Raw genomic sequence first — 27,687 nt, forward strand, 5'->3', positions numbered from 1 at the left:
TGTTCATTAAAATGATCAATCTTATGCGGATGGCGCCATATTCCATATTCAATTAATTCCTTACACGAATTGCACTGAGAATTACAAAACAAGATGCCAACTTCTGGAATCTTTGGAACCTAAAACTTGCTGTAGGTTCCTAACTTTGAGGTTTCTGGCCACTAACAATACCTACAGGACCCTGCAATGTGAATTTCGACTTGCTCATAAACATGTTGTCATCAAGAAACCTGCAAAGACCTGAGGTTTGTTTTGTAACTTCAAATGTTTCTTCTCGATTAACTTGCTGGCAATTGTAGACGATAACTACAGATTCATGTACGTGGAGATTGGACAGACTGACTCTGACTCTGATGCTGGGGTGTTCAACCAGAGCCCTTTCAAGACAGCCATTAAGACCGAGAAGCTGAACCTCCCTGCAGCAGACCCTTTGCCCCATGATGACCATAATTATGCAGCCACTTGACTTCTTCCTCGTGGAATATGACGCTCTTGCGCTGAGGGCTTTGCTGATAAAGCCGCTGTCATTTTGTGACATCACTCACCAGCAGCGAGTCTACAACTATAGGCTTTCACGAGCCAGACGGGTTGCAGAAAATGCGTTTGGGTCAACTAGTGCTGGCGAATTTTCTGCATCTTGATCACCAGAGGCATGTATAAAGAGCAAGAGAACTCTTGTTTCTACCACACCTTTTGTTCTTTCTTTTCGGCATTTTACAATTATTAGGCCTACAGAAGAAAGAGTTAAGTCTCGAAGAGCACAGGTAAGTAGGCTATACATTCGCCAGCAATTCAGAGCCAATGAGATAGAATGACATCAAGCAGTTTTCCAACATGGGTCAGGCATTTGAATGCCAAATCTGCACCTATAGTAATAGGCTACGCAACTGTCAGCAACACTACGCAAATGTATGCCAGGTCTACGCAAGTCTAGGCAAATGTACGCCAGGTCAACGCAAGTCTACACAAATGTCTACGTAACGGTACACAACACTACGCCATGTCATACGCGAGCACCAAAAGTGCTCTGGTGTGAATGGGATTCGGTGGCGTACTGTTGCGTATAGGTGGCGCACAGTTGCGTAGTATTGCGTAGACTTGCGTAAAACCTGCGTTTCAGAGCTCTACGCGGAGGGTACGCGAAAAAATTAAACATGTTTAATTTTTTGCGTACATCTCGCGTACTTATTTTGCGTCCCTCGGCGTACTCTTACGTGGAGTTGCGTTCTCGCAGCGTATAGTTGCGTAGTGTTACGTAGTCACTATACGCAACTATACGTAACACTACGTAACTCTACGTAAAGCCCGGTGTGAAACCCCCTCAAGCACATGTTTTCATGTGCTTGCAGACACTACATTTCAGGATGAATAAAGACTAACTGTGATAGTGGAATTTCTCATGAATATGTAAGAGAGCATTCAAACCCAGTCCATTGTTCATGACCATTGTTTCGGCGTTAACCACACATTCCCATACACACCCATTGTCCCCTGTGCAAAGGGTTGAATATAGAGCAAAATCTGAACCTTAAAAAAATAAATCTTCAATTCAATGAAACTGAATTATGCTTTCCTTCTTAAATGACCTCCAGCAAAATTATACACTATTCAGCTATTACTCATATCAATGTCAGTGTTATCTGATATAAAGTTTTTGAACTATTAACCCATATCGGGCCAACGCACGTGTGTAAACAAACACGCAAGTGGCCCAGCACTATTCGCGCACACACGCCGACAAAGAGACAACTCTCCAAACAATCGCGCTTCATTAGCAAGCAATGCAAAACCCATAGACAACTTATATGTCATTTGAAAGAGGAAAAAAGTCTCTTTACTACGATATATAACATGCTGCCATTTAATGCATAGTACAGTCATAGTACTCAGCGGAAGTGAATGACGTCATTAATATGTCATTTCATTCACTACGGCATATTCCGTATGTGGCCCCTGCGGCATTCAGACGAACTACGGAATATCCCGTAGATGGTCCGATATGGGTTAAGGATTAAAAGTTGGAAATCTTTTTGGTAACACCTAGTACAAACATAAGACAGCTGTATTGTTTTAAAAAAGAAAGACACAAATAAAAAGCGAGAGGAAAGGACAAGCGAGGAAGGAATAACCGAAAGAGACGGAAGTGTACAGGGAAAAAAAAAGAGATCAAATGAAGAGGAGTGAAGGGTCAAAACCAACGCACACGAAATAGGTGATGAGAAATGTTTGTATGTATGTTATACACACTATCACACTTAAGCGCACACACGAATACATTATGTGTGTATGTATATATTGCATGAAATGTTTATTTCTACAAGAAATTGAGAACATAATTTACACGCGTGTTGATAATAAATGTGAAAGAGACGTTCAAAGTAGCCTGTGAAAGGAAAATAGTCCTAAACACATATGTGTATTCACACTGTGTCCTATGATGCATATCTCTTATGTTTACATATCAGCAGTAAACTGGTCATTTTTTTTTTCTGTCCCGTTTCCTTTTGTCAATGCAAGCTAATGCCCTATATAGGGCCTAAAATCAAATGGTCTAAATAAATACTCGTCGGTGATTATAGCCATAATGCAATCACATACCTAATACAGCTAGGATGGAAATTGTTGTATTGCTAGCAGTGACATCACATCCGGTGATGTAATTCAAGAATTTGATCGGCTGCCGACAGAGTAAGAATGAAAGGATGACTTCAGTAGCCATGTCAAAGCCTTGTCTATTGTTGTGAGGTTACATTGAATGATAGTCACTTAAGAGTAAAGTTTTTCCTCAAGGAGAAATTACTTTTTACTACAAAAAGACAATCTCTCTGGGAAAAAAAAGAACATTCCGCAAAGAGATGTTTATTAAACCTCTGAAAAGACAATATCCATACAATACCATATAACTAAAAAGAGATGAGTAGATTACAAACTATAAAGAGGCAAGCAAAGTGTTCTGACGATAATGGGTTTGGAGGTTTATCTACTTTCAATAGTGCAGGGAATTTTGTGTTCAAACGCAATTATAGAGTAGAGGTCATACAAAATGGTCAGATGCTTTTTAATAAGCAAAGAGAAATTTTAACAATCCATTGTAAAATTATAACTCAATTGCAATCTAATTTCGAAATATGCTAAGACATTCAAATTAGTACAAAAGAGATTTTTTTGTATATTTTAAGATGTAAAAACTGCGACATTTAATCATGCTAACCAACGAACGAGAAATGCAGAGAAAATAAAAACCTTCACAGCCAAATAAGCGTTTAGTGATAGCTTGTGCTATTAAAATAATCGCTTTCCTCCATTTTTCGTTGCTAGATGTCTCTCAACATCTTTCTGGAAGTGCTAAAATTGATGGTGATCGGTGCAAACTGTCTAAAATAATTAAAATCTGAATATATCTACTCACCCTGTTGCATTATTTGGCACGTCCTATGGATTTGGAACCTCCCTTTGCTATGTAGTTGCAACTGTATATTTATAGTCCGTTTAGATTGAAGAATCCGACAAAAAAAATAGTGTCACTGCTCATTAACATAATGTATTGCCACTGAAAATTAATATTATGTCCTTTGTGTGTTTCATTTTGGTTTTCCACAAAAGGAAGGTGAAATCCACACGAACAAATTAATGTATTTCCGTTTCATCGCATTTCATCTCGGTTCTCGACGTATACCTTTAATAGACAACTCTGCTTTGAATGAAATTTTTGGTAATCATGGCGTTTGGTCATTGACGCTGAGATCTCGCCATAATGAAAATAAAAAATGAACGTGAAATGTAGTTGATAATGTTTCCTTAAATTCAAGTGAAATTCATCGCACTATTCATCTCACTATTTTGCCTATATCTAAGGCAATAAAAGGGATTCATGTCAGACATAACCCACTGGAAAAAGGGGGGTATCGATCACACATCAGGCTCCATCCACACACGTCCTCTTTCGAGAAACACTTATTCCAAAAGCTGCTTTATCGCCATAACTGCTGTTTGTATACCCTAAAAAAAAAAAAAAAAAAAAAAAAAAAAAAAATTCTGTGAGTTCTGTGACACGTCTGTGTCAGTGCGCTAGCAAAATCTCCTCTTTGACACAGGAAGTTCTGTCGTAGACAGCCATAAAGACTGGCCCGTGGTCTCTTGCCGCTGTGGTTGCACTCCACTCTTTATCGTGTCTTGTTCTCCTCACCGTGAGCGGTGTTTGTAAACTAGAGGGTACCTTGCGTTCTTTTTAGAGCGCAGTACACCTCTCTTTCGTAAGTTCCCACGGTCCTATACCACAGAACTCTGTGTGCTATACCCGACGCTACAGTCCATCATTTCATGGAAGTAATGACAAGACCGCCCTCATAAGATTGAACAAATGCTAGATGATAGCTTGCCCGATGCAGGGAGTCGAGTCGAGAGCGAGAAGAGAGAGGGCGAGTTGATGATGGGCGAACCAAGTGCATTTTTCGCAGGAACGCCGGTGTCCTTCAAAGACACTCGACTATTCGGTGCAAGAGCTCCTGATATTTGGTCGGGTTCAGGTGTGGTGGGATGTCGAAATCCGGCTTGACTCTTCGCCCCATGATCTGAGTATTGACAAGACGTAAGAACCAAGGACAAGTATCAAAGCAAGTCCATCTGATTCGCATAATCATATTTCCGAATCAAACTGCTTTAAATATATGGCATGTGTGGGGTAAAACACGCCCGTTTAGGCAAACTCCTAGTAGAAAGTAGACGTGTGTGGACGTAACAGACAAAACGATTGGCATCAGCACATCGTATATCTGACCCTTTCTACGAGCTTCATGGCCTTATGATTGTGATTTATATTTTTTGTGCGTTTAGGTTTTCTTTTCTTTCTTTTTTTTGCATTATCAGCTGTATCACAAAACACCCTACTGGACAAATTTTCTGCAATAAAGCCGCAAATTAAAGGAGATATCACTATTTTTCTCAATAAACAGTTACGGTGACGGTTTATTGTTGAAACGGGTTGTAATAAAACAATTTTTCACATTTTGTATAATACTTGACATTGATTATACTGATTAACATTTCATGTTGTTTATCTTAATACCAAATTCACATTCTTAGAATCATTTTGAAGCCTTAAAGCTGGGTTTTCTTTCCATCCGCAAGTGTTAGCAAAGGGCTTCAAGATGCCTTCCAGAAATTCCCGACGTTTACACAATCGGACGGTTTTTCTTTATCACGTGTCTATCTTTAATGAATATAGGTAATGTATGAAATCTGCATTCTGGTGGAGTCACACTATCGGAAATTGGCACGTGACTGTCATAGGAGTATAGAATTATCAATTTTGTTCAAAGTCGGCCCCAAAGTTGGTCAAATGCCATCAACAGCCGAAGCAACTACGATGCCTACAAGAAGGCTACACGATGGCACCCGAACTGCACAAGAAGGCTATATGAAGATGAGATACTTTATTCCACAAAACACAGAAAGGAAACACTGTAATGACCGTGGCTCCACGAAGATTTTGACCGCTTTCGGCGAAAAGTCCCTATTTGCTGTACAATATTATGGGCTAACTACCTGGTATTGAGATTCCATTTGGCGAAGGTTCGACGTCGACTGCGATTCCATGGGACGAAGGTTCGACGTCGCCTGACTCCTCAGCTTGATCAGCTGCGTTCGTGGCGCCCTCAGCGCTGGCTCGCGTGATGAAGTATGTCATCATGTCACCCTTTCCTTTGATGTGCACACTCCCTCTGATCTCTGCATGGAATTTTGTCTCCAGACCCTTGAGCAAACTAGTAATTACACGGAGAATTAAGAATTAAACAGAATAATGTATTGTCTTCTCTGTCTTTGCTTTCTTACTTATTCCCCGTTTTCAGGGAGAATGTCATGAAAACAATTTGAGATCAAAAAAAAAAGATTTCTTCTCGTTTAACATCATTGGGCGAAACAAAGAGAGTGACTGCGCTCCCTGTCAAGTTCCCATTAGAATATTAGAATGTGTGTTCTTTAAATTAATATCTTGAGTGTCTCCTCAATTTTTGAAGGCAAACAAAAAGGAAACAACAGTAAAAAAAAAGATTGAAAGCAAATTGAAGACTCACTTCACCACTGCTTCGCTGGCGTGGATCTTTCCCGCAGCTCCATGGCTCTCCATCCGAGAGGCGGTGTTCACCGTGTCGCCGAATAGACAGTACCGTGGCATCTTGACCCCAACCACGCCCGCTACGACGGGACCAGTGTGAGCACCAACACGGATCTTTAAAAAAAAAAAAAATATATATATATATATATATAAATATGTATATACACATATATATATATATATATATATATATATATATATATATTGTTGTTGTTGTTTACGAAGGGCAAGAAGAAAGGTGTTCTACTCTATAAAGAGACCTCTGTATGAAAAACGATTTCACTGGGAGAAGCTGTGCTTGAGTTTTAGTCATGACATAGAGAATAATGCCTGATTTAAGTTGAAGAAAAGACACAATGCTTGAGTAGTATGTTGCACTGCTTGAATGTTCTTTGGCAATCTCGAGAATGGAACAAGTCCCTGCCCCTGACCGTGACGTAGCAGACATCCATTCAGGTTATTGATCAGCCCATTGTGATTTTGTGTTCATTTTCTCTTGATATTAATATATGAAGAGCTGGCTTCCATAAGGCGATAAATCCATTGAAAAATGTATCGCCTTTTGGAAGCAAGCTCTTCATATAGTAAGACATAACAGAAATAACATTGTTATCGTATAATTCGGAATCAACCAATCACAAGCAAAAAGCCCTTTGCCTGCCATAGACCGATTTAAATTTGATACAGATATACGGGATTACTATTACTATTATTACTATACGGGATTACTATCCACGCGTTTAAATACGAAATATCACACGCCGCTCATTTCACTCATCCCATTATTTTACATAATTATTCATGTTTAGTGTTGTGTGCTGCGCGCGCACAAATTCAGGCGTGAATAAAATGAAACGTGTCGTGTGGTATGGAATTAGGCGTGGCATTACCCCCACACTTCAAACTTTACTCCACCAGCCAGCGTTTTACCTGTATGCAGTGATTCTTAACAGGGGACGTCAGAGTGGGTGCAAGGTCCAGCGCGTCTAGACCGAAAGAGATGACCCGTTCAGTGTGCGTCTTACTGAAAACCGGAAGTCCTCCAACCACCATGTATGCATCCCCGATAGTCTCAACCTGCGGTCAAGAAGAAGAAGAAGAAACTAGAAATGTCGCTACAGCGACTGGTTATACCCCCGCCAAACAACATTTCATAAGCTTTGGTCAAAAAATGTAGTTAAATCCGCAAGATCTTTCCTTTATCTTCTGCCATTAATATGCCGTTACCATGGCAACGTACTTTCGGGTACTGTCGAAAAATGCGTCTTGCACATCTACAACCAAAGGCACACATCTGTACCAAGTTTCATGGAAATTGGGCAAAAACTGAGGAAGTAGTTTGCAACACAAAATTTTCCATCATTTTGGCTCATAATGTGTGAGCTGTTACCATGGCAACATACTTTTTGTCACTGTCAAGAAATGTGTCATGCTGACCTATATCCTAAGACAAACATTCAATATGAATTCCATGAGAATTGGAAGAACACTGATGAAGCAGTTTTGCCATGAAGCATTTTGCCCTATATTTTACCAATAACATGCTGTTACCATGGCAACGCACTTTTTGCCACTGCGGAAATATGTGTCTTGCACATTAACATATTCAGATGAACATCTGTACCTAATTTCATAAAAATTGATCAAAAACTGTGGGAGGAGTTCGCGACGCAAGATTTGTACCCATTTTTGCCCATAATATGCCGTTACCATGGCAACGTACTTTTGGGTACTGTCAAAAAATACGTCTTGCACATCTACAACCCAAGGCATACATCTGTGCCAAGTTTTATGGGAATCGGTTGAAAACTGAGGAAGTAGTTCGCGACGCAAGATTTGCAACGGACCGACCGCCCGACCGCCCGACCGACCGCCCGACCGACCGCCCGACCGACCGACCGCCCGACCGCCCGACCGCCCGACCGCCCGACCGTCCGCTGATTCCTATATACCCCCTTCAAACTTCGTTTGGCGGGCGGGGGTATAATAAAAGCTAGCAAACGTTGCAAACATTTCGACTTCCTATTGGCTTCAACAGTGCATGTTTGAAACAGAGGTTAATTTTTCTGTAGAATACCTCTTTGTTGTCACATTTTACTAGTCTTGGTTTATTGTGGGTTTTTTCTTTGTTTCTTTGTTTTGTTTTGTTTTTATATTTCACTATTCATATTTTATGCTTGTTTCGCTTTTCAAAACATTTATTGTCGAATAATAACGAAATTTTAAACTGAAGTCTTTAAAACTAATGAAACTTTTTTGAATGATTAATGAAACTACTTTGTAAATTTACTATTTGATTTTGCACTGATTTAATGGTTTTGTTCAGTTCCAACTTTTTTTCCCCGATGTAAGATTAAGTGAAGCATAATCAAGACAGGAATTATGATTTTTTTTTCTTTCTTTCTTTCTTTTTCCCCTTTTTTCAGCCTAATACCCCCTCCCCAACAATGAGAAGAATTGATATCGCGAATTTTACATCTTCAATTCATGGTTCCTTTCGGCTGAAATAAAATTAACAAATGAATGAATATACCCTGCAAACGAAAATACAAAAAAAAAATGCATGTATCAAAAAAGCGCGAAAATCTTCTCGAAGTCTGTAATATAAGACAAAAAAAAAATACATGTGACTGTATTAACGAGAGACGAGGCAAGGTACCTTGTAGATATTGTAGACGGTGGTTAGTTTGTCGAACTGGCTGTATATTTCGTTCAGAAAGTGAACGACTTGTATTGGCTGGCACTGAGAGCACATGTCAGTAAACTTGACGATGTCGCTAAACATGACTGTCACTTCCGGGAATTCACCTGGTTGAGCAGAGCAGGAAAAAATAGAACATGAACCGTGAATGATCTGCGAGAAAATGCAAATAGTGCGTCTACACTAGGCCTACGGAGAAACATATTCTACATCTCTATATAATATATAATTCATAACTTATAAATGATAAGTTTTAGATATATATATATATATATATATATATATATATATATATATACATATATAACTTTCTTGTTTTTGTATGTACCAAAAGTCTAGAATGATGTATTTATGGCAAATTAATTTACTATCCCCCTGGTTATTTCTGGCCTGGTTTGTATCCATTGCAAGAACCTGATAAAAACAAAGAGGCGCACAGGGATATACAAAAGAATACATGTCGGAATATGCTCTATCCGTGCATTCAAACATGCCTTTAGATGATTTTCGTCACATCGTGTACGTATAAAACATGCAATATGTTCAACAGTTTGAAAAATTCAATGAATAATGGAAATCCAATAAAATCAAAAATGATTTTCATCGCCTCCTATTTTCTGACATTGTCAAGCATATTCTGAAAGAACTATACTTGCATTTAAATGATCATAAACACACACACACACACACAAACATCGCTGGCCACGATTTCAAATTGTAATGATAATTAATATTAGTTTTTATGAGCAATTTGCAAAATACTTTGCAAAAGTACGCACACAAAGACATAAGTAAAACATACACTTCGAACTATTTTCTATCATTATCCCTTTGTATCTTTTTCGTTCCTATAATATTTGTCTCTTTTATTAGTGTATAAACTTTGCCTATTCAGATTAAACCGTACAATTCATTGATACCGCGATAATTTAGTCTTATTTGAGTCTTTAAAAACAATAGGTTTGATTGTTAGTGTCATTTTTACCGGCCTGTACGTGGCGGCCCTCCCGGAGATCATTGGCGACCTCCTTTGGAAGCATGGAGGATAGTAGGCTATCGGTCTTCTCTTTCTCCCGGGCCAGGTCCCGCATCAGTGACCTCAGCTCCTCCTTCTTCTGCTCCAGTTCTTTCGCCAACTCCACCTGTGTTATAGCGCCATTCAATATCAACGTATGAATCTATTGTGGCAATTGACACATCTATTGACACAATGTAGAAAAGTAAGTAGGCCTGCTGTGTCTCTATACGTTATCTCAAAAGATGTTTTGTAAAGCCCAAAGACCTTTTGTATTGTGTGTTATGATACCACCCCCCCCCCCCCACACACACACACACAGGACGGAGTTTTTGTATTTTAGAATTGAAATAACACGATCTGGCGCACTCTTTTGATGATGGAATTTGTAGGAAATTATTAACCATTTGACAAGTTTTGGAAGATAAATGCACAGTTTGCTTACAATTTGTCAGTTATTTCTTAGCAACATAACTGTATCAACACCTTTTTTTCTGTTTCTTTTTTTTACCACATCCCTAGAAACCACCACAATCGACGCCTCTGAAACAGAGATGTACGGACAGTGAAAGGATTGGCTTATTCAATTTGCTCAGGAATATTTCTGGTTTTTATGAAATCGTATTATTTATCATTATCGAAGCAACTGAAGAGGTCATAAAATCTTGGTATGAAAGGACTTCTCAAAACTTTAATCAGTGTACCTCGGCTATCCTTTGCTGGTTAAAGAGGATCAGATCACGTGTGACGTCATGCGGTGCTATGTCAGAGAAGTGCATGTGTCTGCTCTGTAGTTCAGCCAGTGACGTCAGAACGGGCGAGCATAGGAAGGCGAATAGTCCGTTGGCCTCCATCCGAATCATTTGTCCTTAAAATGAAAGAAATAAACACTGAAAAAGTGTAAGAGCGAGACCAAGAGAAGACAGAGCAGACAATGGAAAAAGAGCGAGGTTTTCATTTCCGGAGACTGTTCTTCCGCAGTTCCGTGTGTTTGTTTGTTTGTTTTTGTTTGTTTTTATTATCATCAGGCTCATCACTATTCAGAAAGGAATCTTTATGCACCCTTTAATAGCAGGGTGGGAAGATGTTAATTCGATTAAAAGTGAGGTCTACTGCTTCTCTCGGATGGAAAAAAAAAACATTCTGATTCATTTTTTTTTCCTATTTCAACTTAGACATTCCTTATAAAGATCATGTATGAGCTACATGTCACCACTTTCCTCACTCTCCGCAATACGTACACTTAGGACTTATCACGCCATTAACTGTGTCCTTGCCATGCCGAAGTAATATCGTTGAGTCACACAAAACAGCAAAAATTTCTGCGGTTGAAGTTTTTTGTTGTGTTTTGTGTTTTCTTTAACGAAATAACGACATTCTGCACAATCATGTGCACGAGTACAAGATTGATGACGACGAAGAAAAAGTTGAGGATGAAGTTTTCACTGGTTAGATATGAACATGAGTCATTATGATTATTGTGTGGTTGCAATTCACGTAATAAAGTCAATCGATGTTCTCCGCTCTCTTTATTCTAATGAGGTCGACTGTGTTCCTTTTAATAACTAAAGAATACCTCGCAGTGTCAAATGTTTCGACGATCCATTCTTTCTACCCAGCATGCCTTGGCGTAGGGAAAGTAGGAAGATCATGTTCATGAAGAGACAAATGTTCTCTGACGTCATCTCGATCTCAGGATGGTGGAGCTCCATGATGTCATTGAGTTTCGCGCCCTCTTCGTTCACACGTGGACAAAATGCTTGCAGCTGCAGAGGAGAAATGGCAATATAATTAGACTGAGGGAGTAACTACAGTAAATAAACTTACAAAAGCATTGCCGACGCGATGTTTTGAAAAGTGGGGGGAGGGGCAGTTTATATTTCTGGTGCCACTTCCGGATTTCAGCAGCTAACAAGCAAAAAAAAACAAGAAAAAAAAAAGAGCCCTTCAGCTCAACCTTCTGCTGCAACTTCCACGTTTCAGCTGACCAGCAAAAAAAAAATAACAAAATGAATGAAAAGGCTTTACCCGCACATCTGCGCCATGTAGTACACCACAAACAAACAAAGCTTGACAAAGTTTTGGTTTGGTTTGGTTTGGTTTTTTTTTTTTTTTTTTTTTGCGCCACTTCCGGGGTAAAAAACAGAAGGGGGCGGCGAGTGGCTAGACCTTATGTATCCCTATTTATCAACCAAAAAAAAAAAAAAAGTGGGGACCCGAGACACCCCCCCCCCCCTCCCCCCGTTAAGATAAGATACACATTCTGAAGCGCAGAAAAAAAAAAATATTGGTAAAGAGTTCTCTAAACACATCCAAAAGTTGTTGATATGCTGATATTGAGTACATCTGGAGCTCTCGCGTTGCATCAGAATAATATATATACATATATATATTATATTTGCGAAATAAGTTCATAAGGATGGTTGATAAGTATAGGTAAAGAGTTCTCTAAACACATCGAAAAGTTGTATTTACCTGTGACAGTTTCGACGACGGGCTGTCATCTTTCTCAAACAATGGCTAATTGGCAACTGATGATTTGGCGCCAATCAGCGATTACCCAGGTGTGACATCCGAGTGATAGCGCCATCATAAATGTCAGACAGTTGGTATGCACCCCCATCCCGGTTCATATTGTGAGGGGGGGGGGGTCTTTTAATCCAAATGGCCTCCCTGATGCGTCTGTTCAGGTCCTGGCTCTCTCTCTCTCGCTAAAGATACTAACCGACCCCTCCCCGTTAATGATGTGATTTTCCCTCCCAGCATGGTCAGTTATGGCAGACTTCTTGTATGTTTGGCTTACGGATGCCCTTTGTGCTCGTGTGTATGATTGTCCTCCAGTTTTTGGCAATACTTTTTGTGTTCGTCAATTCGGGTACTTAATTTGCGGCTGCTTTCCCCGATATATTTGGCTTGGCAAGAACAGTAGGGGACTACATACTCTCCTTGTGCTTTGTCCATTTCTTTGATTTTGTCCTTTGGGTGAACCAGTATGTCTCTGAGCTTGTTGCATGATTTCATTGCTAATGTAGAGGGACCACGTTTCCTGAAAATCCTGCTGATTGCTTCTGACAGGCCTTTGATGTAAGGGATGACTACCGGATACTTCTTGCGTGTGGTTGCGTCTTTCTTCTGTTGTTTGGAGGTTGTTGTGTTGTTCTTGTCTTTCTGTTTGAACGTCCATCGGGGATAGCCACATTGCGTCAAAGCAGTAGACATGGTGGTGGCCTCTTCCTCCTTGTTTTTGGGGTCGGATATTACTGTTTCACAGCGGTGGAAGAGAGTGTGAACCACGCCTAACTTTTGATGAAGGGGGTGGTGGGACTTGAAATTGAGGTATTGGTTGGTGTGTGTTGGCTTCCTGTATACCGTGAACTTTACCCATGCGTCCATCTGGCTTTCTGCTGATTTGAGTGTCTAGAAAAGGGATTGATCCTTCTTTTTCAAGTTCAAAAGTGAACTTTATGCCGTCTGTTGGGTCTACTTGATTTAGGTGATCTGTGAGGAGAGACACCGAGTCTTTGTCCACAATCTCTAGGATGTCATCGACATAACGCTTCCGTAAGCGTGGCTTGCATTCAGAAGGAGCTGTGTCTAATGCTCTTTGTTCTAAATGTTCCATATACATGTTTCCAACTATGGGGGATACTGGACTCCCCATAGCTGCGCCGAAGGTCTGCTTGTAGATGGTTCCCCGAAAGGAGAAGTAGGTGGACGTGAGAACCAGTTCTAGTAGGTCGATGATGCCCTCTGGAGTGAGGTTTGTTCTTTCACGGAGAGCTGCGTCGTTGTCCAGTTTTATGACAGTTAGGGCCACACTTATAGGTGTCTTGGTGAACAGTGACACCACATCATGGGAGATGAGAACCTCATTATCTTGTAAGATAGTGTCCTTGAGGCTTTCAATGAAATCTTGAGTGTCCTTCACATGGTGCTCGGTGAGGCCTACTAAAGGGTGGAGAATATCTGCCAATGATCTTGACAAGTTGTACAGAATAGAGCCTGTATAGTCTACAATTGGTCGGAGCGGTAATCCGTGCTTGTGTTGTGTATCTTGTGAGTGCAGTACAATCTTGGAATTGTTTCCTGCGTGGGGTAAGGGTACTTGTATTGTATCTCTGAAATCTTCCCATTATTCCTGGGACCTTGTAACAGCTGGATCAGCTTTCTCTTGTAGCTGCCAGTGGGGTCATTTTTCAGTTTTCTGTAAGTGTTTTCATATGCCAGTAATTGTTGTACTTTTCCTTCGTATTCCTCTTTGTCTAAAATGACAGTACATTTCCCTTTGTCAGCTGGTAAAATCGTGATGGAATCTTCCTGTCTGCCATAACTGACCATGCTGGGAGGGAAAATCACGTCATCAACTGGGAGGGGTCGCGGATGGTAGCGAGAGAGAGCCAGGACCTGAACAGACGCATCAGGGAGGCCATTTGGATTAAAAGACCCCCCCCCCCCCACAATATGGGGATGGGGGTGCATACCAACTGTCTGACATTTATGATGGCGCTATCACCCGGATGTCACACCTGGGTGATTGCTGATTGGCGCCAAATCATCAGTTGCCATTAGCCATCGTTTGAGAAAGAAGACAGCCCGTCGTCGAAACTGTCACAGGTAAATACAACTTTTGGATGATTTAGAGAACTCTTTACCTATACTTAACAACCATTCTTATGAACTTATTTCGCAAAAAAAAAAAAGATATATATATATATATATATATATATATATATGTTATTCTGATGCAACGCGAGAGCTCCAGATGTACTCCATATCAGCATATCAGATAGTCTTATAACTAGAATCACAGGCCTCTGTCCATTGTCCTAAAGTGTACACGTCAATGTTCAATTTATTACGCGTACAAGACATTGCAGGTTGATAGCTTATTCCTTCTACTGGGAGAAGGAAAGCACATTCAAATGAGCTAACTCCTAATGCTATTTTTTTTTAATGCGATGGGGTGTGCAGTATCAACTTATCTTACGACATGGTTGGCCATTGCAGTAATCACTCAGTTTTCTCTGTTTCTTTATTTTTTTCTTCATTGTTGGTTATACTTATGGGTTTTATTATTCTTCAATGTGATTGAACTTACTTTGATACCTGCATGCAAAATCTGCATCTGGTGATCGAAGACAACATGGTAGGGAAAAGCTTGGCAAAATGTTAGTCCATCCAACAGAATTCTAGAGAAAATAAGAGTGACGTCATATTGTGTGATACTTTATGGGTTCATTTCAGATGTTGAACGTGTGTATTTCCTTTTATGAGACTTGAGCATACTGGTAGACGGCTTGTAGCATCATATAGAAATACATCTGTGTTCTTTCAACACGTTTCTTACCAGCTGTTCTTCAAATACTTACTGTTCCTATAACAATGATTAAAAACTACGATTGAATAGTACGTTAATTATATTAGAAAAAATGCACACAAAATTTTGTACACAAAATTGCCATAGAATTACCACAACCGCTCTGATCATGATAATTCCTCGAAAGGGGGAAATTTTAAAAAGCTGATACGATGGACTTAGTTAAAATATTCAACTAATGTTCTGAAGAAGGAGCTTTGTTTTTTTTTTTATTTAATCTTTATGCACAAGATTTTAGACTACAGGAGACTTCAGATTAAAGCACACATTTTGTCAAACAAAACTGGGTCAAACGTAGAAAGAAAACTACGTCTTCGTATTTTGATGGAACAACCTCAAACAGAATTCTTTCTCAGTGCGAGGGGCTTGTTATTTAAAATGACATAGCTTTAATTTGAAACTGTTATAGAGATCTGGAGGGAGCTTATGGTGACAACAAATCCCCAATAATTAATTTACGATCTAACATAATTAATACTATTATCAATGTAAATTTCTTTTTTTTTATTAATTAAGGTGCAAAAAAAAAAAAAAAAAATCTCCGAAAGTATCCAAGGAAATCACATCGTAACTTACTTGTCAGGAACAACCGGTCGAAAATGCGCTCGCCTCCCAAATCTGCTGGTGGGTCGTTGGAGTTCTGGGCCGTTGCTTTGCACCACAAGGTCCCGAAGACAAGGAACAGAAAGAGTTGTAAGACGCCCTTTCCCGTCTGCCGGAACTAGGAGGCACTCCCGACCTTTCGCCAGCTGTTTCTGCTGTGACGATGCTGCTCCATTTGGCATACTACTGGGACATCCATGGGGCAGTAAGTCCCCGTTCAATGAATGTATGGAGGTGTGCCGGGTTCGGCTTGACGCAGTTCCGTTGATTACAACATTCCATTCCTTTATAGCAAAACATGTACACAAAATAATCCAAAATACCAATGATATCAATGTTAGACTTTTCAATAGTGCATAACAATCAGCCAACCATTGAGGAGTACCTTTGCTATACTGATATCTATTGATTCTTACATCTTTGGCCTGAAATCTAATGTAAATGGACTATAGTTAGATCTTGAGATAGTAACAGAGAAATATTAACCTTTTGAGGACATGCTGATTTTGTTAAAGCTCACATTTCCCATAGGAACCTTTGCAGGCATACTCGGGATTAGTCTTCAACGGGTTAACACCGATAGATCTGGAATGATTTCATGTTTTCGCAATGAACACAGCCCATGATGATACAGTACTGCATGCACAAATCTTCTACGTAAAGCAGGCGTGTTTTGTTTTTTTTAAGGGTATTAGTCATGTCTAAAAACGTGTCATATTTGTTGTATAAATCGTGGAATTTGATTATCAGTAAACCTATTCTTTGTAGTATCTCCATGCATGATCGACCATTATTTTGTGAAATCATAGATAATTGCTGCACAATGGCAAAACACGTGCCATTCTTGCGACGAAATTGAAAGTACGTAATGACTAACCAATTAGATCCCTCCTTTTAAAGTACGGAATCCTGAAAATCTCTACCTCATCTGAGATGTAGCCGTTTGACCCGAGTGGTGGCAGGTCGTAGTTGATGAACATGATGACGAAGCGGTAGTGGTCCTTCTCTACCCCAAGGAGGGTAAGCTGGTTGTGGTCCTTAATATGCATCCGTATCTCCGTGTTGAAAATGATCCGGGCCACTCCTTTCACGATACCTGGCGAGTGTGGATAAGTGGTAATTTTACGGCTTTCGTTGTTTTCAAGTTGTTTCCAATAAATAGGGTAAAATCACATCGGAATATCAAATAGAAGTTTAATTAGAATCATTCGAAGAATATGAGAGAAAAGGATCTTTAAAGTTTCCCATATTTTTCGCGAATGGTTGATGTGAATCACAATCACATATTCAGATTGGCAACGGTGATAATGTCATCGCCTCACCGATATCCCACAAAACTGTGCACATACCTTTACGTGTTTGTCTCTTATTTCTTTGGGGCATGAAATCAATAGCAATTACAAACATCATTTACTTCATAGTTTTTCAGTCTTGTAATTACGTACGGTCGAGCCCAGACAACATCCGGGTTTGCCGTGCGCGCGCACACACTCACCCAATACGATCCCTCCTAGGTTCGGTCTGTTTGAGTAGTAATGTAAGATCATCATCTCGTCCCCTCTTTCCTCCACTCGGAACGACGGCACCGTCATGTTGGGGTACATTGTCTTCATGTAGACGCTATGGAGGAAGTCCAGGTTGGCGAGAAAATCGAAGAGGGTTCGCCCGAGCGTCCGAAAGAGGGCATCGTAGCCGCGCCGCATGCACCACAAGACCCAGTAAACGCCAAAGAGTTCCCATACCTCATCTGATGTGCTCCCTTAAGAATATATAAAACGTGGATTCTATTCACTTCAATTCTTTTCAATTCAATTCACTTCAATTCAATTCAATCCAATGAAAAAAAAAATGCAGTCATGATGAAAATGGCAATTGATACTTCTATCCCCCCCCCCAAAAAAAAAAGTTATGCTTGTAAATGGACCTTTTGAGTTGCCAGGGACCCCTTTCATGGATCTGTGCACGCTCATAGTAAGATACTGTTATGGAGTTTGAATACTTGTGACTTTATTTATATGATATAGTAATAAATCATTAGTTTAATGAATAATTACCAAGGAGTTTTATTAATTCTACTTTTACTCCTACTGCTGTAGGGGAAAAAAGAAGAACAAGAGTGCTACGCGCAGGCTGTCAATGCAACAATCTCATAATTTAAAGAGATATTCTGTACCAAGAAGAAGGCTTTTTTAAGTTTACAAAAAAAAAACAAACAAACATAATACTGCACATGGTTTTGTTGGAATTACCCATGCGGAAATGTGATCACGCATATGGTATGGTATGGTAATTTATGTCCGTAAATATAAAAATCAACATTACAAATCATGTGATACAAAAACTCATAAATAATACGGCTGGATAGCCTCACTCAGCGAAGAGGACCATTATGGTCCCGCTGTTTTACAGGAGGGTCCAGTATAAGTCAAAGTAATACAGTTTCTTCAATTTAACAACAAATCCAAATATATACAATGAGAAGAAAGAAAAACACAAGAAAGAAAAGAAAAGGAAAAGGGAAGAAATTGAAAAATATACATTTCCCATTAATTTATGTATTAGTAATCTGTCATGTAGTGAGTTATATCAAACATAAGAAGAGATGTACTCTTGCAGTGATCGCTAGAAAATATCTATACTGGTTGCCTTTTTTACTGACAAAGGGAGTAAATTGAACTCCCCACTACCTCTGTATGAAACCATTCTCTTACAATAATTTGTTCTTGGAATATTAAGGTGTAAATTGAAATTAGACCGCAATGAATACAAATTTTCCTTGGGTTCAAATTTATCAGTCAAATAAGACGGTGTCATGACATGTAATGCCTTGTAAACTAATTGCAGTAGATGCTGTTTACGTCGAGAGACAAGATAATCCCATTGGAGAGTTTGGTGCACTTGATGGGTAGACGTGTGAGAATATGGATTTATGTTCAAAATTATCCTTCCAGCTCTATTCTGAAGTTTTTGAATCATATTTACATATCAAACTGACACATTTCTTTATTCTTTAACCAATATGCGTACATGCAGCAATATCTTCTTACATGTTCCTAGGATATCACTAGCACATAAAGTCTTTAGATATGGACCTGACATATGGAATTATTACCGAATTTTTTCAACTTATAAAGCTCCTGGCTCGATCTCTCTGAGATAGAAATAAAAGAAGTGCTATTGTATCAATGTATACCATAAATGGAATGTATAATTTCTCATATATTTTGTTATATTTTCTCAAACAATTATTCCATTTATTATAAATTCCCCCTAAATCTAGTAATATAAAGATGATAAACGATGTGAAAAGTGAAAAAAAATAAAATATGTAATTACAAAGGAATGACAGTATAGTGGTATTTATCGTCTCGTTCTTACCAAGCAGTTCGGCAGCCGCCTTTACGATTTTATAAGTGAGGGCGTCGGGATAGAGGTCATAGTTCACAAACTTGTCATCAACTTCTGCCTTCTGTCTAAAGACGAGAGAGGAAGGGAGAGGAGTGACATTTTCAAATAGATTTAAATGTGTCTTATTTCTTTGCAACAGAAAGTAAAGACAAATACAAAGTATACTAATATATTTCTAAATAATGATTCATTAAAGTAATTACTTCAATTTATTCATTTGTTATTAATAATTATTTCAATCATAATGATTATTTAAATCATTTAAATCTAAATGAGTTTTTTTTTTTTTTTATTTCTTGCAACAGAAAGGTAATACAAATACGAAGTATACATTTCTAAATCATGATTATAATTGTTAACAGTCCGTAAGAAATGCAGATCATAAAGTCTAAGATGCTGGTTATTGGAACACTGCAAAAATTCGAGTGCTAAATATAAAACACTGACCTGGCACGCCTGGTGTTAAATTTTCTGTGCTCATTTCTGGTGTTTAATTAATACCTCTTGGTGTCACTTAAAACTATAAAACTTATTCTTAAATAGGTAATTAGCTACTATTCTTGACAAGATAAACAAGAATTTTCCTATAAAGTACTTGGTTTTTGCAACAACAAAAAAGAGTTGTAAACACATTTACACCACTGTAACACCAATTGGTGTGGTCTCCTATTGAATCGGGCTGGTGTTATTCCATTTGACATTAACACCAGCAATATCAAATCAACACCATGTAGTGTCAGTGTTGAATGTACACCAGCACAGAGTCAAAATATCACCAGCTACAGTGTCAAGTTAACACCACAAAGTGCCAGGTGAACACTTTTCTACACCATCCCGACATACTTTCTACACCTGTAGGTGAGGTCCTCTCTTGACACTTGTAGGTGTTAGATTTAACGCCCATGCTGTTAACCCTACACCGATTTTTGCAGTGAATAATGATGATAATAATTATATTTATAGTTTATTTACCATCATAATTTTAATGACAACAATACTGCTAGATGGTATAACTACAGTCAACCTCGCCCAGGTCGACCTCATATAAGTTGCTAATCGTGTAAGTCGTAATTCAACTAAGTAGAAGGATTTTCCGTGTCCCTTCCTTTGGGTCCAACTTAAAAAGCTTTCATTTTACTTCTGACAATGATGATTATGATCATGATAATAATGGGGAGAAAAAAAAAGGAGGAAAGGGCAGGAGAGAAGATGCGAAGACACTGGTGATGCACAGATAATTAAGTTACTGACAGAATTACATCTATACATCTGCAAAAAAAAAAATCGAGTTTAAAACACGCACACACTTTAAATAACAAGGATGGTCGCATGTTTAATCAATCACAATGATATACTAATGGCATGTCAGCCTCGAAAAGCTTCAGTTTCTATTGTATTTATTGTTCAGGCCAGCATAACATTAATTCAATTAATTGGTATGCCCTTGAGCATGATAATGCAAACCCGCCTAGCGTGACTAATAGGAGAGAAAAATGTAATTGAAGTAGATTACAGAAACCGCTTTTAATATCGTGAGTGTAGGTGTAACAGTGCGCATCAGGGAGCATATTCATATTGGATGGTGTGATTCTTCGACTATTTACGCAAGGTTTACGGCCCTCTGCTATTAAATTCGGATTATTCCGTATGGTGAAGGGAAAGTCCTGTTTTGCACCTAGGATAAAGAAAAGAAAAGTGGAAATAGTCCTTATTTCCAAGTCACAAAAAACAAACAAAAACAATGAGTTATGATAAAAATGTTAACGGTTTGAATGCTTTCTTATTAGGAAATTCCGTTTTCTTTAATTTCTCTTTTTCTTTTTCCTTTTTTTTTTTGCATTCGTATACCACTTCTTTTCCTCTCTCGACAAGTTCATATTTACCGTATTGTGTCCCAGGCTTCCTCACCGTATTTCTCGAGAATCAAGTCCTTTGCGCAAATGTTGATGATACCATACTGCAAACAAGAAGAAAATCAGTATAATGAATTATTCATTAACGGATGGATGAATAAATGCGATATTCAATTCAGTTCATTTCAATTTCATTTAATTTGTTCTTATCTTTAAACTCATCAACATGACTTTTCCATTTTTTTTCTTTCACTACTCACCTCTACCACTTAAACTCAACTTTAATATTGTTTTAAACTCCTTCACTTGTAGGTCCTGCATTTCATGCGTATAGTATGTGCTTTCAATCTTTCCTGCATTAACATGGTATTGCATGACCCTATTGATTGACACATTATATCATCTCAATTAAAAAAAAAAAGATTCTCAATTTTATCTAAAATTGCACAATATATCATATGTTCAACGTTTTTTATGCATTCCCGTGCTTTAATTTTTGTAATGTGAAATACTCTGCATTTGTTATCTTATGTATAAAAAGACCACTGACAGATAAATGTCAAACTGGAAGAGCCACCCTGCTTGATAAAAGAAGATTAAATGAAATAATCAGGTTTTGACCGAGGACGTTCTGCCCTTTTGTCCATCTGGTCCTTCTCTTTTCCCACCCATAAACCATCTCCTTCCTCTCCTTTTTTTTAATCAAACAAAACCGAGTACAGGGCAAGAATAGATTGAAATGATTATGTGAACGATGACTTTTCTATTGACGATGAACTGTCGGCTGTTTCCTAGAATAACGCTTTATTGAATTGCCACCTTTGCCTCGGTGATTTGACATTTTATGTAGATCGATTTCGATCGATTTTAAGTGAATGGTATTCCTCTGCTGGCCTCTTCGATGTACGCTTGTCTTTCCGGCATGAAAAAAGAAGAATAAAGAAAGAAAAGTGTCCAGCAACCTACTGATGCATGACTGGCAAAATTCCAAAACGTTCCGTACCTCTGGTATATCTTATGAATGCATTTACACTGCCTGTCGATACACTGCCTCACGGTTTTGCACATAACTATTTATTGGTTCATTTGAATTGTAATATGATTAAGCTCTCAGCTTTTCAACATTGGAGTTCCGTACATCTACGTGTAATACTTCATCTTGAATTATTCCCAATCATTAAAACACTTGTTCTTTTTTTCTTTTCTTTCATTCAGTCCTTATTTCTCTTCTTTTCATTTTACACGGAAACACATAGATACATTATATATAATAATGAAATTTAGTTTTTGAAACAAAAAAAAAAGTCCAAAGTTAATACCACAATATACACTAGACGAAATTCGATTGTAAAGACTGAATAGACTGATGACAATATGTACAGGCAGAATCTATCTAATCTGAGATTGGAGAGTATACTTTGAGTTTGAAGTGTTATTTCTTTACTAACTTGCCTGTATTTATTGCAGATAACTGCACGGTGTCATAAAATTTTGAGAAAAATGCTGTACTATTTCATATGATAATAGCTATTTCATTTCATAAGTATAGAAAAGATCTTCTGGTTTCTTTTTTTCCCTCCTTTTAAAACTTATAATTTTCTAGTCAGAGGTGAAAATTTGGAAAATGCCAGCATATATAATATGATAATAGCCATTACATTTCATAAGTACGGAAAAGGTCTTCGGGTTTCTTTTTTTTTTCCTCCTTTTAAAACTATTAATTTTCTAGGCAGAGGTGAAAATTTGGAAAGTGTCAGCATATATGATATGATAATAGCTATTACACTTTATAAGTAAGGAAAAGATCTTCGGGGGGTTTTTTCCCACCTTTTTTTTTTAATTATTAATTTTCTAGTCAGAGCTGAAAATTTGAAAAATGCCAGTGACTCTTGGCGTCCCATACAAAACTACAGCCTTTGTCCATGGTTTATCATGGTTGCAATTGTACCACCTTCTTGAATTCGGGCCCTTATGAAATATGAAAGAGCATATAATTCCAAGACGAGTTCAAAGTTTATTCAATGAAAATTAGTACCTGAAATGGCTGAGATATCAAAGACAAAGCTATCCTAATAAAAGATGTAACCCACCTGTTACTAGGATCTCTTTTTTTTACTTTGTTTTTGTATATCTGAGCCATCAAGACCAATTTTCATCAAATAAACATGGAATTCCTCTTAGAATTTTATGCTGTGTAACATGTCATTATTAGTGGTTTCTAATTATCTCGCAAAAAGTTAAACGGTAAATGCTCACTGTACCAATACTATACCATCAATGTAATGTATGACCTTTAAGTTAAAATGGATAGAAAGACAGCCAGATGAGAGAGAGAGAGAGAGAGAGAGAGAGAGAGAGGTAGGGAGAGAGAGAGAGAGATTACAGATATGGCTGATTTTGTAGTTGCGAGCCAATTCAAGTTCGGTGACTATAATGCTTTGGTTAGTTTTGTTAGTTCAGCAATTGTTATTGTGTATGATTACTCTGCAAACTACTATCACTGCATTTAGAAGTCCCCTCCATTTGCAATGCTTTTTTATCGGGGTGGTTGTCATAAAAGTCACAACAAACATTGCATTCCAATTCACAGCAATGTCCTTGATTACAATCATGCATTGATCGTGTTGATTGTGTGTGATTATGTGCATTCAAATGTGTTATTGCAATTGCATTTGGGGGAGGGTGTTTTGTTTGCTTGGCAGATGAAGAGGAAGGCATAGAGGTTTCGTGGATTAAAGTACAACATGAGGTCAATCCTGAAAAAAGTGATCGCATCTAGAATTACGGGGTCCTGACAGACAGGACGTAAACTTGGTTAGTCCCACATGATGCAAACAGTGTCATTCCTTTATGATGGGCAAATCAACCGTTGGTACAAAATCTCTCGTAATCATATTCCCGCTCTTTTTTTTTTCCCTCAAAATATCGATATTAGTGAGGAAAGGTCTCTGATTCGACCCTGACAATCATCGTCTAAAGATGTTTCATTCACTCTGTACTGTCATATAAAGACTAAACTGGCTAGATCCATGTTTTTGCATCAATGGAGAATGATACTGGTTTTCAATTGTAATTTGGGGACCCTTTATTCACGGCATGTGAGGCACTGAAATTCTCGCTGTCACACAGTACAACAGGCACATGGAAAATCTGTGGTACGCGTTATTCCTTAACTCAATCACTTCTCCACCACATATCTTTGTATTTATCGATCCAAACTGAAAATCAATGATCAGAAGAGACATTGCACTTTGTTCTAGAACGTTCCTTGACTTAATTTATTTATTCGACATCGGGGTTCAAATATTGTATTATGAGTGCATTTATTCTACATAATGTGCAAAGCCGAATCACCTATTGAATTATTTGTCTGTTAATTTAATATAAAAGTAAGGTATTTGAGATTATTTTCATTTTTAAGAAGTCAATAACGAAAGTGTACTTGACCTCTTGGGTAAGATAAGCTGAAAATTCTCTACGCAGGAATTATTTTCACGTTAACTCAATATAAATTCGTGTGATTGACAGGTAAAAGTATGTCAACATGTCTTGTATTTACCAAGTTTCTATGAATTGCTTTAAAAGAATTTTGTCTAGCCGAGAAGGAGAAATAACAACAACGTGTTCACTAACAGACAAAGAAAGTGACCTCGCAGGGAAAAGTGTTTAAGGAAGAATAGCACAAGAAAATACATTAGACAAAGTCAATAATCCTCCATCCTTGCTCTCAAATTCGCTTGTATCACATTGAAATAAATCGCGACGGCAATGCAAATGGAAGCTCGGTCACGTATCGAGGGATATTTAAACCAGCACAAACGAGATTTCGTGTGTGAAGGATGAAAACTTTACGCCGGCGTACTGACAAAATGACTGAGCGACAGGCTCATGCTCGTAATATCCTGAAATTGTATATAGTCAATGGCACGGCCACCTTGGTAACCACCGGAGCGATTTTAAAGCGTTAAAGCGATATTGTGTGTTATTACATTCAAGGCGAGGGAACATTAGTCACTGTTAGATTGAGACAATATTCATGCATTATAATCTATCTCTCTATCCTTTTCTATCTATCCTCTATCCTCTATCTTTCTATCTATCCTCTATCCTCTATCCTCTATCTTTCTATCTATCCTCTATCCTCTATCTTTCTATTTTTCCTCTATCCTCTCCTCCCTATGTATCCTTGTATGATCAACGTAGGTGAATGAGTTCGTCAAGGCATCCCTTTTCAGTGTTCTTGTCTCTCGTGTTACCATGGTCACGGTTCTGTTATTGTATTTCTTTTCTAAATGCTTGTAATGAAGAATGCAGAGGTCGTTTCGACCATTAATACGAATAGTATAAGAATTTCTCACGTAATATTATGATAAATGTATCTTTGTATATTCATAGAGTATTAAACAACAGAACAAACATCAATCATCGGCACTCCGAAATATTCCTTTACTTTGGAATTCAACAGGTATGGCTTACAGATCAACGTTTGCACGTTGACCACAGTCAAATTTTCTTATTTTTTCTTTATTTCTTTATTTCTTTCCAGCTCATGCATCTTCTTTGGGAATTTACCGTATGGGGAACGGTAAAGTTATATTAAAAAAAAAAGTATTGTGATCGATAAAAGGGCGTAGGAACAAGTCCATTTGCTGCAGTAACTCTGATTAGATGAAAGGAAATTAAAAAAAAAATCATCATACGCATTGAGAGAACCAAAATTAAGAGTGCGCCGATATATGAGCCTTGAAACACCCATTCAGTTCAAACAATAGATTGCCCGTCAGGTGCTACTGCACGTGGAAATTATACAAAATTTTACTATGAGACAATTGCAGAGAAGCGCAAAGATACTGAGGCGGAAATCACTGTATAGGGGATGGTTCAAGCGTATATAGTTCTCAATTTCTATTTTTTTTTTCTTTTGCGCTGATTCAAATGCAGAAACTGATCTTCGAAGACCAAGCATTGCAATGAGGAGGAAATTGTGGGAAGTGAAGCAGAATGGCACCCTTTTTAATACTGTATCGTCATTACACCGACAAGAAATTATTTAAGCAGTAAGTTGATACCTTCTGCACACATACATAGTAAAGCACGTATACGGTAGACAATGGTATGAAAATATGAGTAAATACGATCCGGTGCCGATGGCGATGCATGAAGTAATGTGAATAATGTGATGCTAAAATGTGAGCTGTTGTTCATGCACACAATATTATTATGTGGCTTTAAGTTAGACTTGAGATGCACATGATGATAAAATGTGCAAAGTGATCTCGGTGGGAAAAAAAAAAAAAATGAGTTTGTCAAATATCAGCCAGAGATTCCATTAATGTTGTCGCATACTCTCCTAAGGGCAGAATATTTTCTCGAAAGCATCCAGGTTGATTGGGTAGCAACGCGGAATAAAATGAGGGCACGCAATCTATATAGACATGCGTTAGTCTCAAAGTGACTATGCTTAAGTGTAATGAATGGGGATCTTGCTGTAAAATAATGTTACACAAAATTTCTAGCCACGCCGGGTTTGAAATGCTACCATGAACCCAATACATCTTCCTTACTGGGCCATATGTTATGGTTCCGAGAATGGTATAAAATTATGATTACTATTTTTCGTCGTGTTCGTCTCTTTTTGTGGATAGTCTCTGCGATCAAAATCGTTGATCAGTATCCTCAAACGGCTACCGGAATGTAATAATCAAAATTATGCTTGACATTCACTGGATGATCGGCTAAGTTTGTATGACTTTAATCGAACCAGGTTTGTTTAAAGGGAACGCAAACCCAAAGAGCAATGTCGGTTGAGTGAAAGCAGTAACATTAGTAGAACACATCAGTGAAAGTTTTAGGAAAATCGGGCAATCGATGCAAAAGTTATGAATTTTTAAAGTTTTGGTGTTGGAACTGTTGGGTAAGGAGACTACTAGAGGTTATGACGTATGAGTAGACTACAATATTAGGAAAATATAAAGGAAATCCAATAAAAATTCATTTTTCATGAAAATTACACATTCCATCAACTTGATACTGATATAGGGGTAGCAATTGTTCCCCTTGCTTTCTGAAAGTCAAGTACTCTTTCATTTTTGTAGAAAAGTAAATTTTTGTGGAATTCTTTTTATATTTTCTTTATATTTTTGTCCACTCGAACGTCATAACCTCTAGTAGTCTCCTCATCCAGCGGTTCCAACATCAAAACTTTAAAACAATCATAACTTTTACATCGATTGTCCGATTTTCCTCAATCTTTTGCTGATGTTTTTTTTTTTTCAAATGTTAATGCTTTTTGCTCAATCCACATTGCTCTTTTGGTTTGCGTTCCCTTTAATATAAATGTGAAATGTTAAATCAATCAAAATGTGAGCAACGTTAAGCGTACAATTCAATTCGATTCAGTTTCCATTCAAATTTCATTTCATTTTTTTTTTAAAGCATAGAGTTCTAGACATTTCCTTTCTTTGGTAACAGAAAATAAAGTTTCGTAAGCAAACCGAAATAACCTGAGAAAAGCATCACTATTGTGGAACCTTGTTGTAATCATACGTTCTCATGAAAATTGAAGAAATGAAATGAAATAATAGCATGCAATACTGTCCATGTCCAAAACAATGA

General features: G+C 38.0%; 1 protein-coding gene across 1 annotated transcript in view; it reads right to left on the reverse strand.

Moving 5' to 3' along the window:
* Positions 1 to 4,344: 4,344 nt before the first annotated feature.
* LOC140230210 (guanylate cyclase soluble subunit beta-2-like) overlaps positions 4,345 to 27,687 on the reverse strand; it is a 46,780-nt gene continuing 23,437 nt past the window's right edge. The window contains exons 2-15 of the mRNA XM_072310390.1: positions 21,103 to 21,176; positions 19,190 to 19,284; positions 17,307 to 17,570; positions 16,735 to 16,907; positions 15,785 to 16,095; positions 14,930 to 15,020; positions 11,408 to 11,597; positions 10,536 to 10,699; positions 9,802 to 9,958; positions 8,775 to 8,923; positions 7,046 to 7,192; positions 6,075 to 6,229; positions 5,545 to 5,762; positions 4,345 to 4,571 (exon numbers count right to left, since the gene is read on the reverse strand). Coding sequence (XP_072166491.1) covers positions 4,345 to 4,571; positions 5,545 to 5,762; positions 6,075 to 6,229; positions 7,046 to 7,192; positions 8,775 to 8,923; positions 9,802 to 9,958; positions 10,536 to 10,699; positions 11,408 to 11,597; positions 14,930 to 15,020; positions 15,785 to 16,095; positions 16,735 to 16,907; positions 17,307 to 17,570; positions 19,190 to 19,284; positions 21,103 to 21,176 — 2,415 coding nt within the window. The remainder of the gene's footprint in view (positions 4,572 to 5,544; positions 5,763 to 6,074; positions 6,230 to 7,045; positions 7,193 to 8,774; positions 8,924 to 9,801; positions 9,959 to 10,535; positions 10,700 to 11,407; positions 11,598 to 14,929; positions 15,021 to 15,784; positions 16,096 to 16,734; positions 16,908 to 17,306; positions 17,571 to 19,189; positions 19,285 to 21,102; positions 21,177 to 27,687) is intronic.

This window comes from Diadema setosum, chromosome 6 (genome assembly GCF_964275005.1).
Source record: "Diadema setosum chromosome 6, eeDiaSeto1, whole genome shotgun sequence".
NCBI lineage: Eukaryota > Metazoa > Echinodermata > Echinoidea > Diadematoida > Diadematidae > Diadema > Diadema setosum.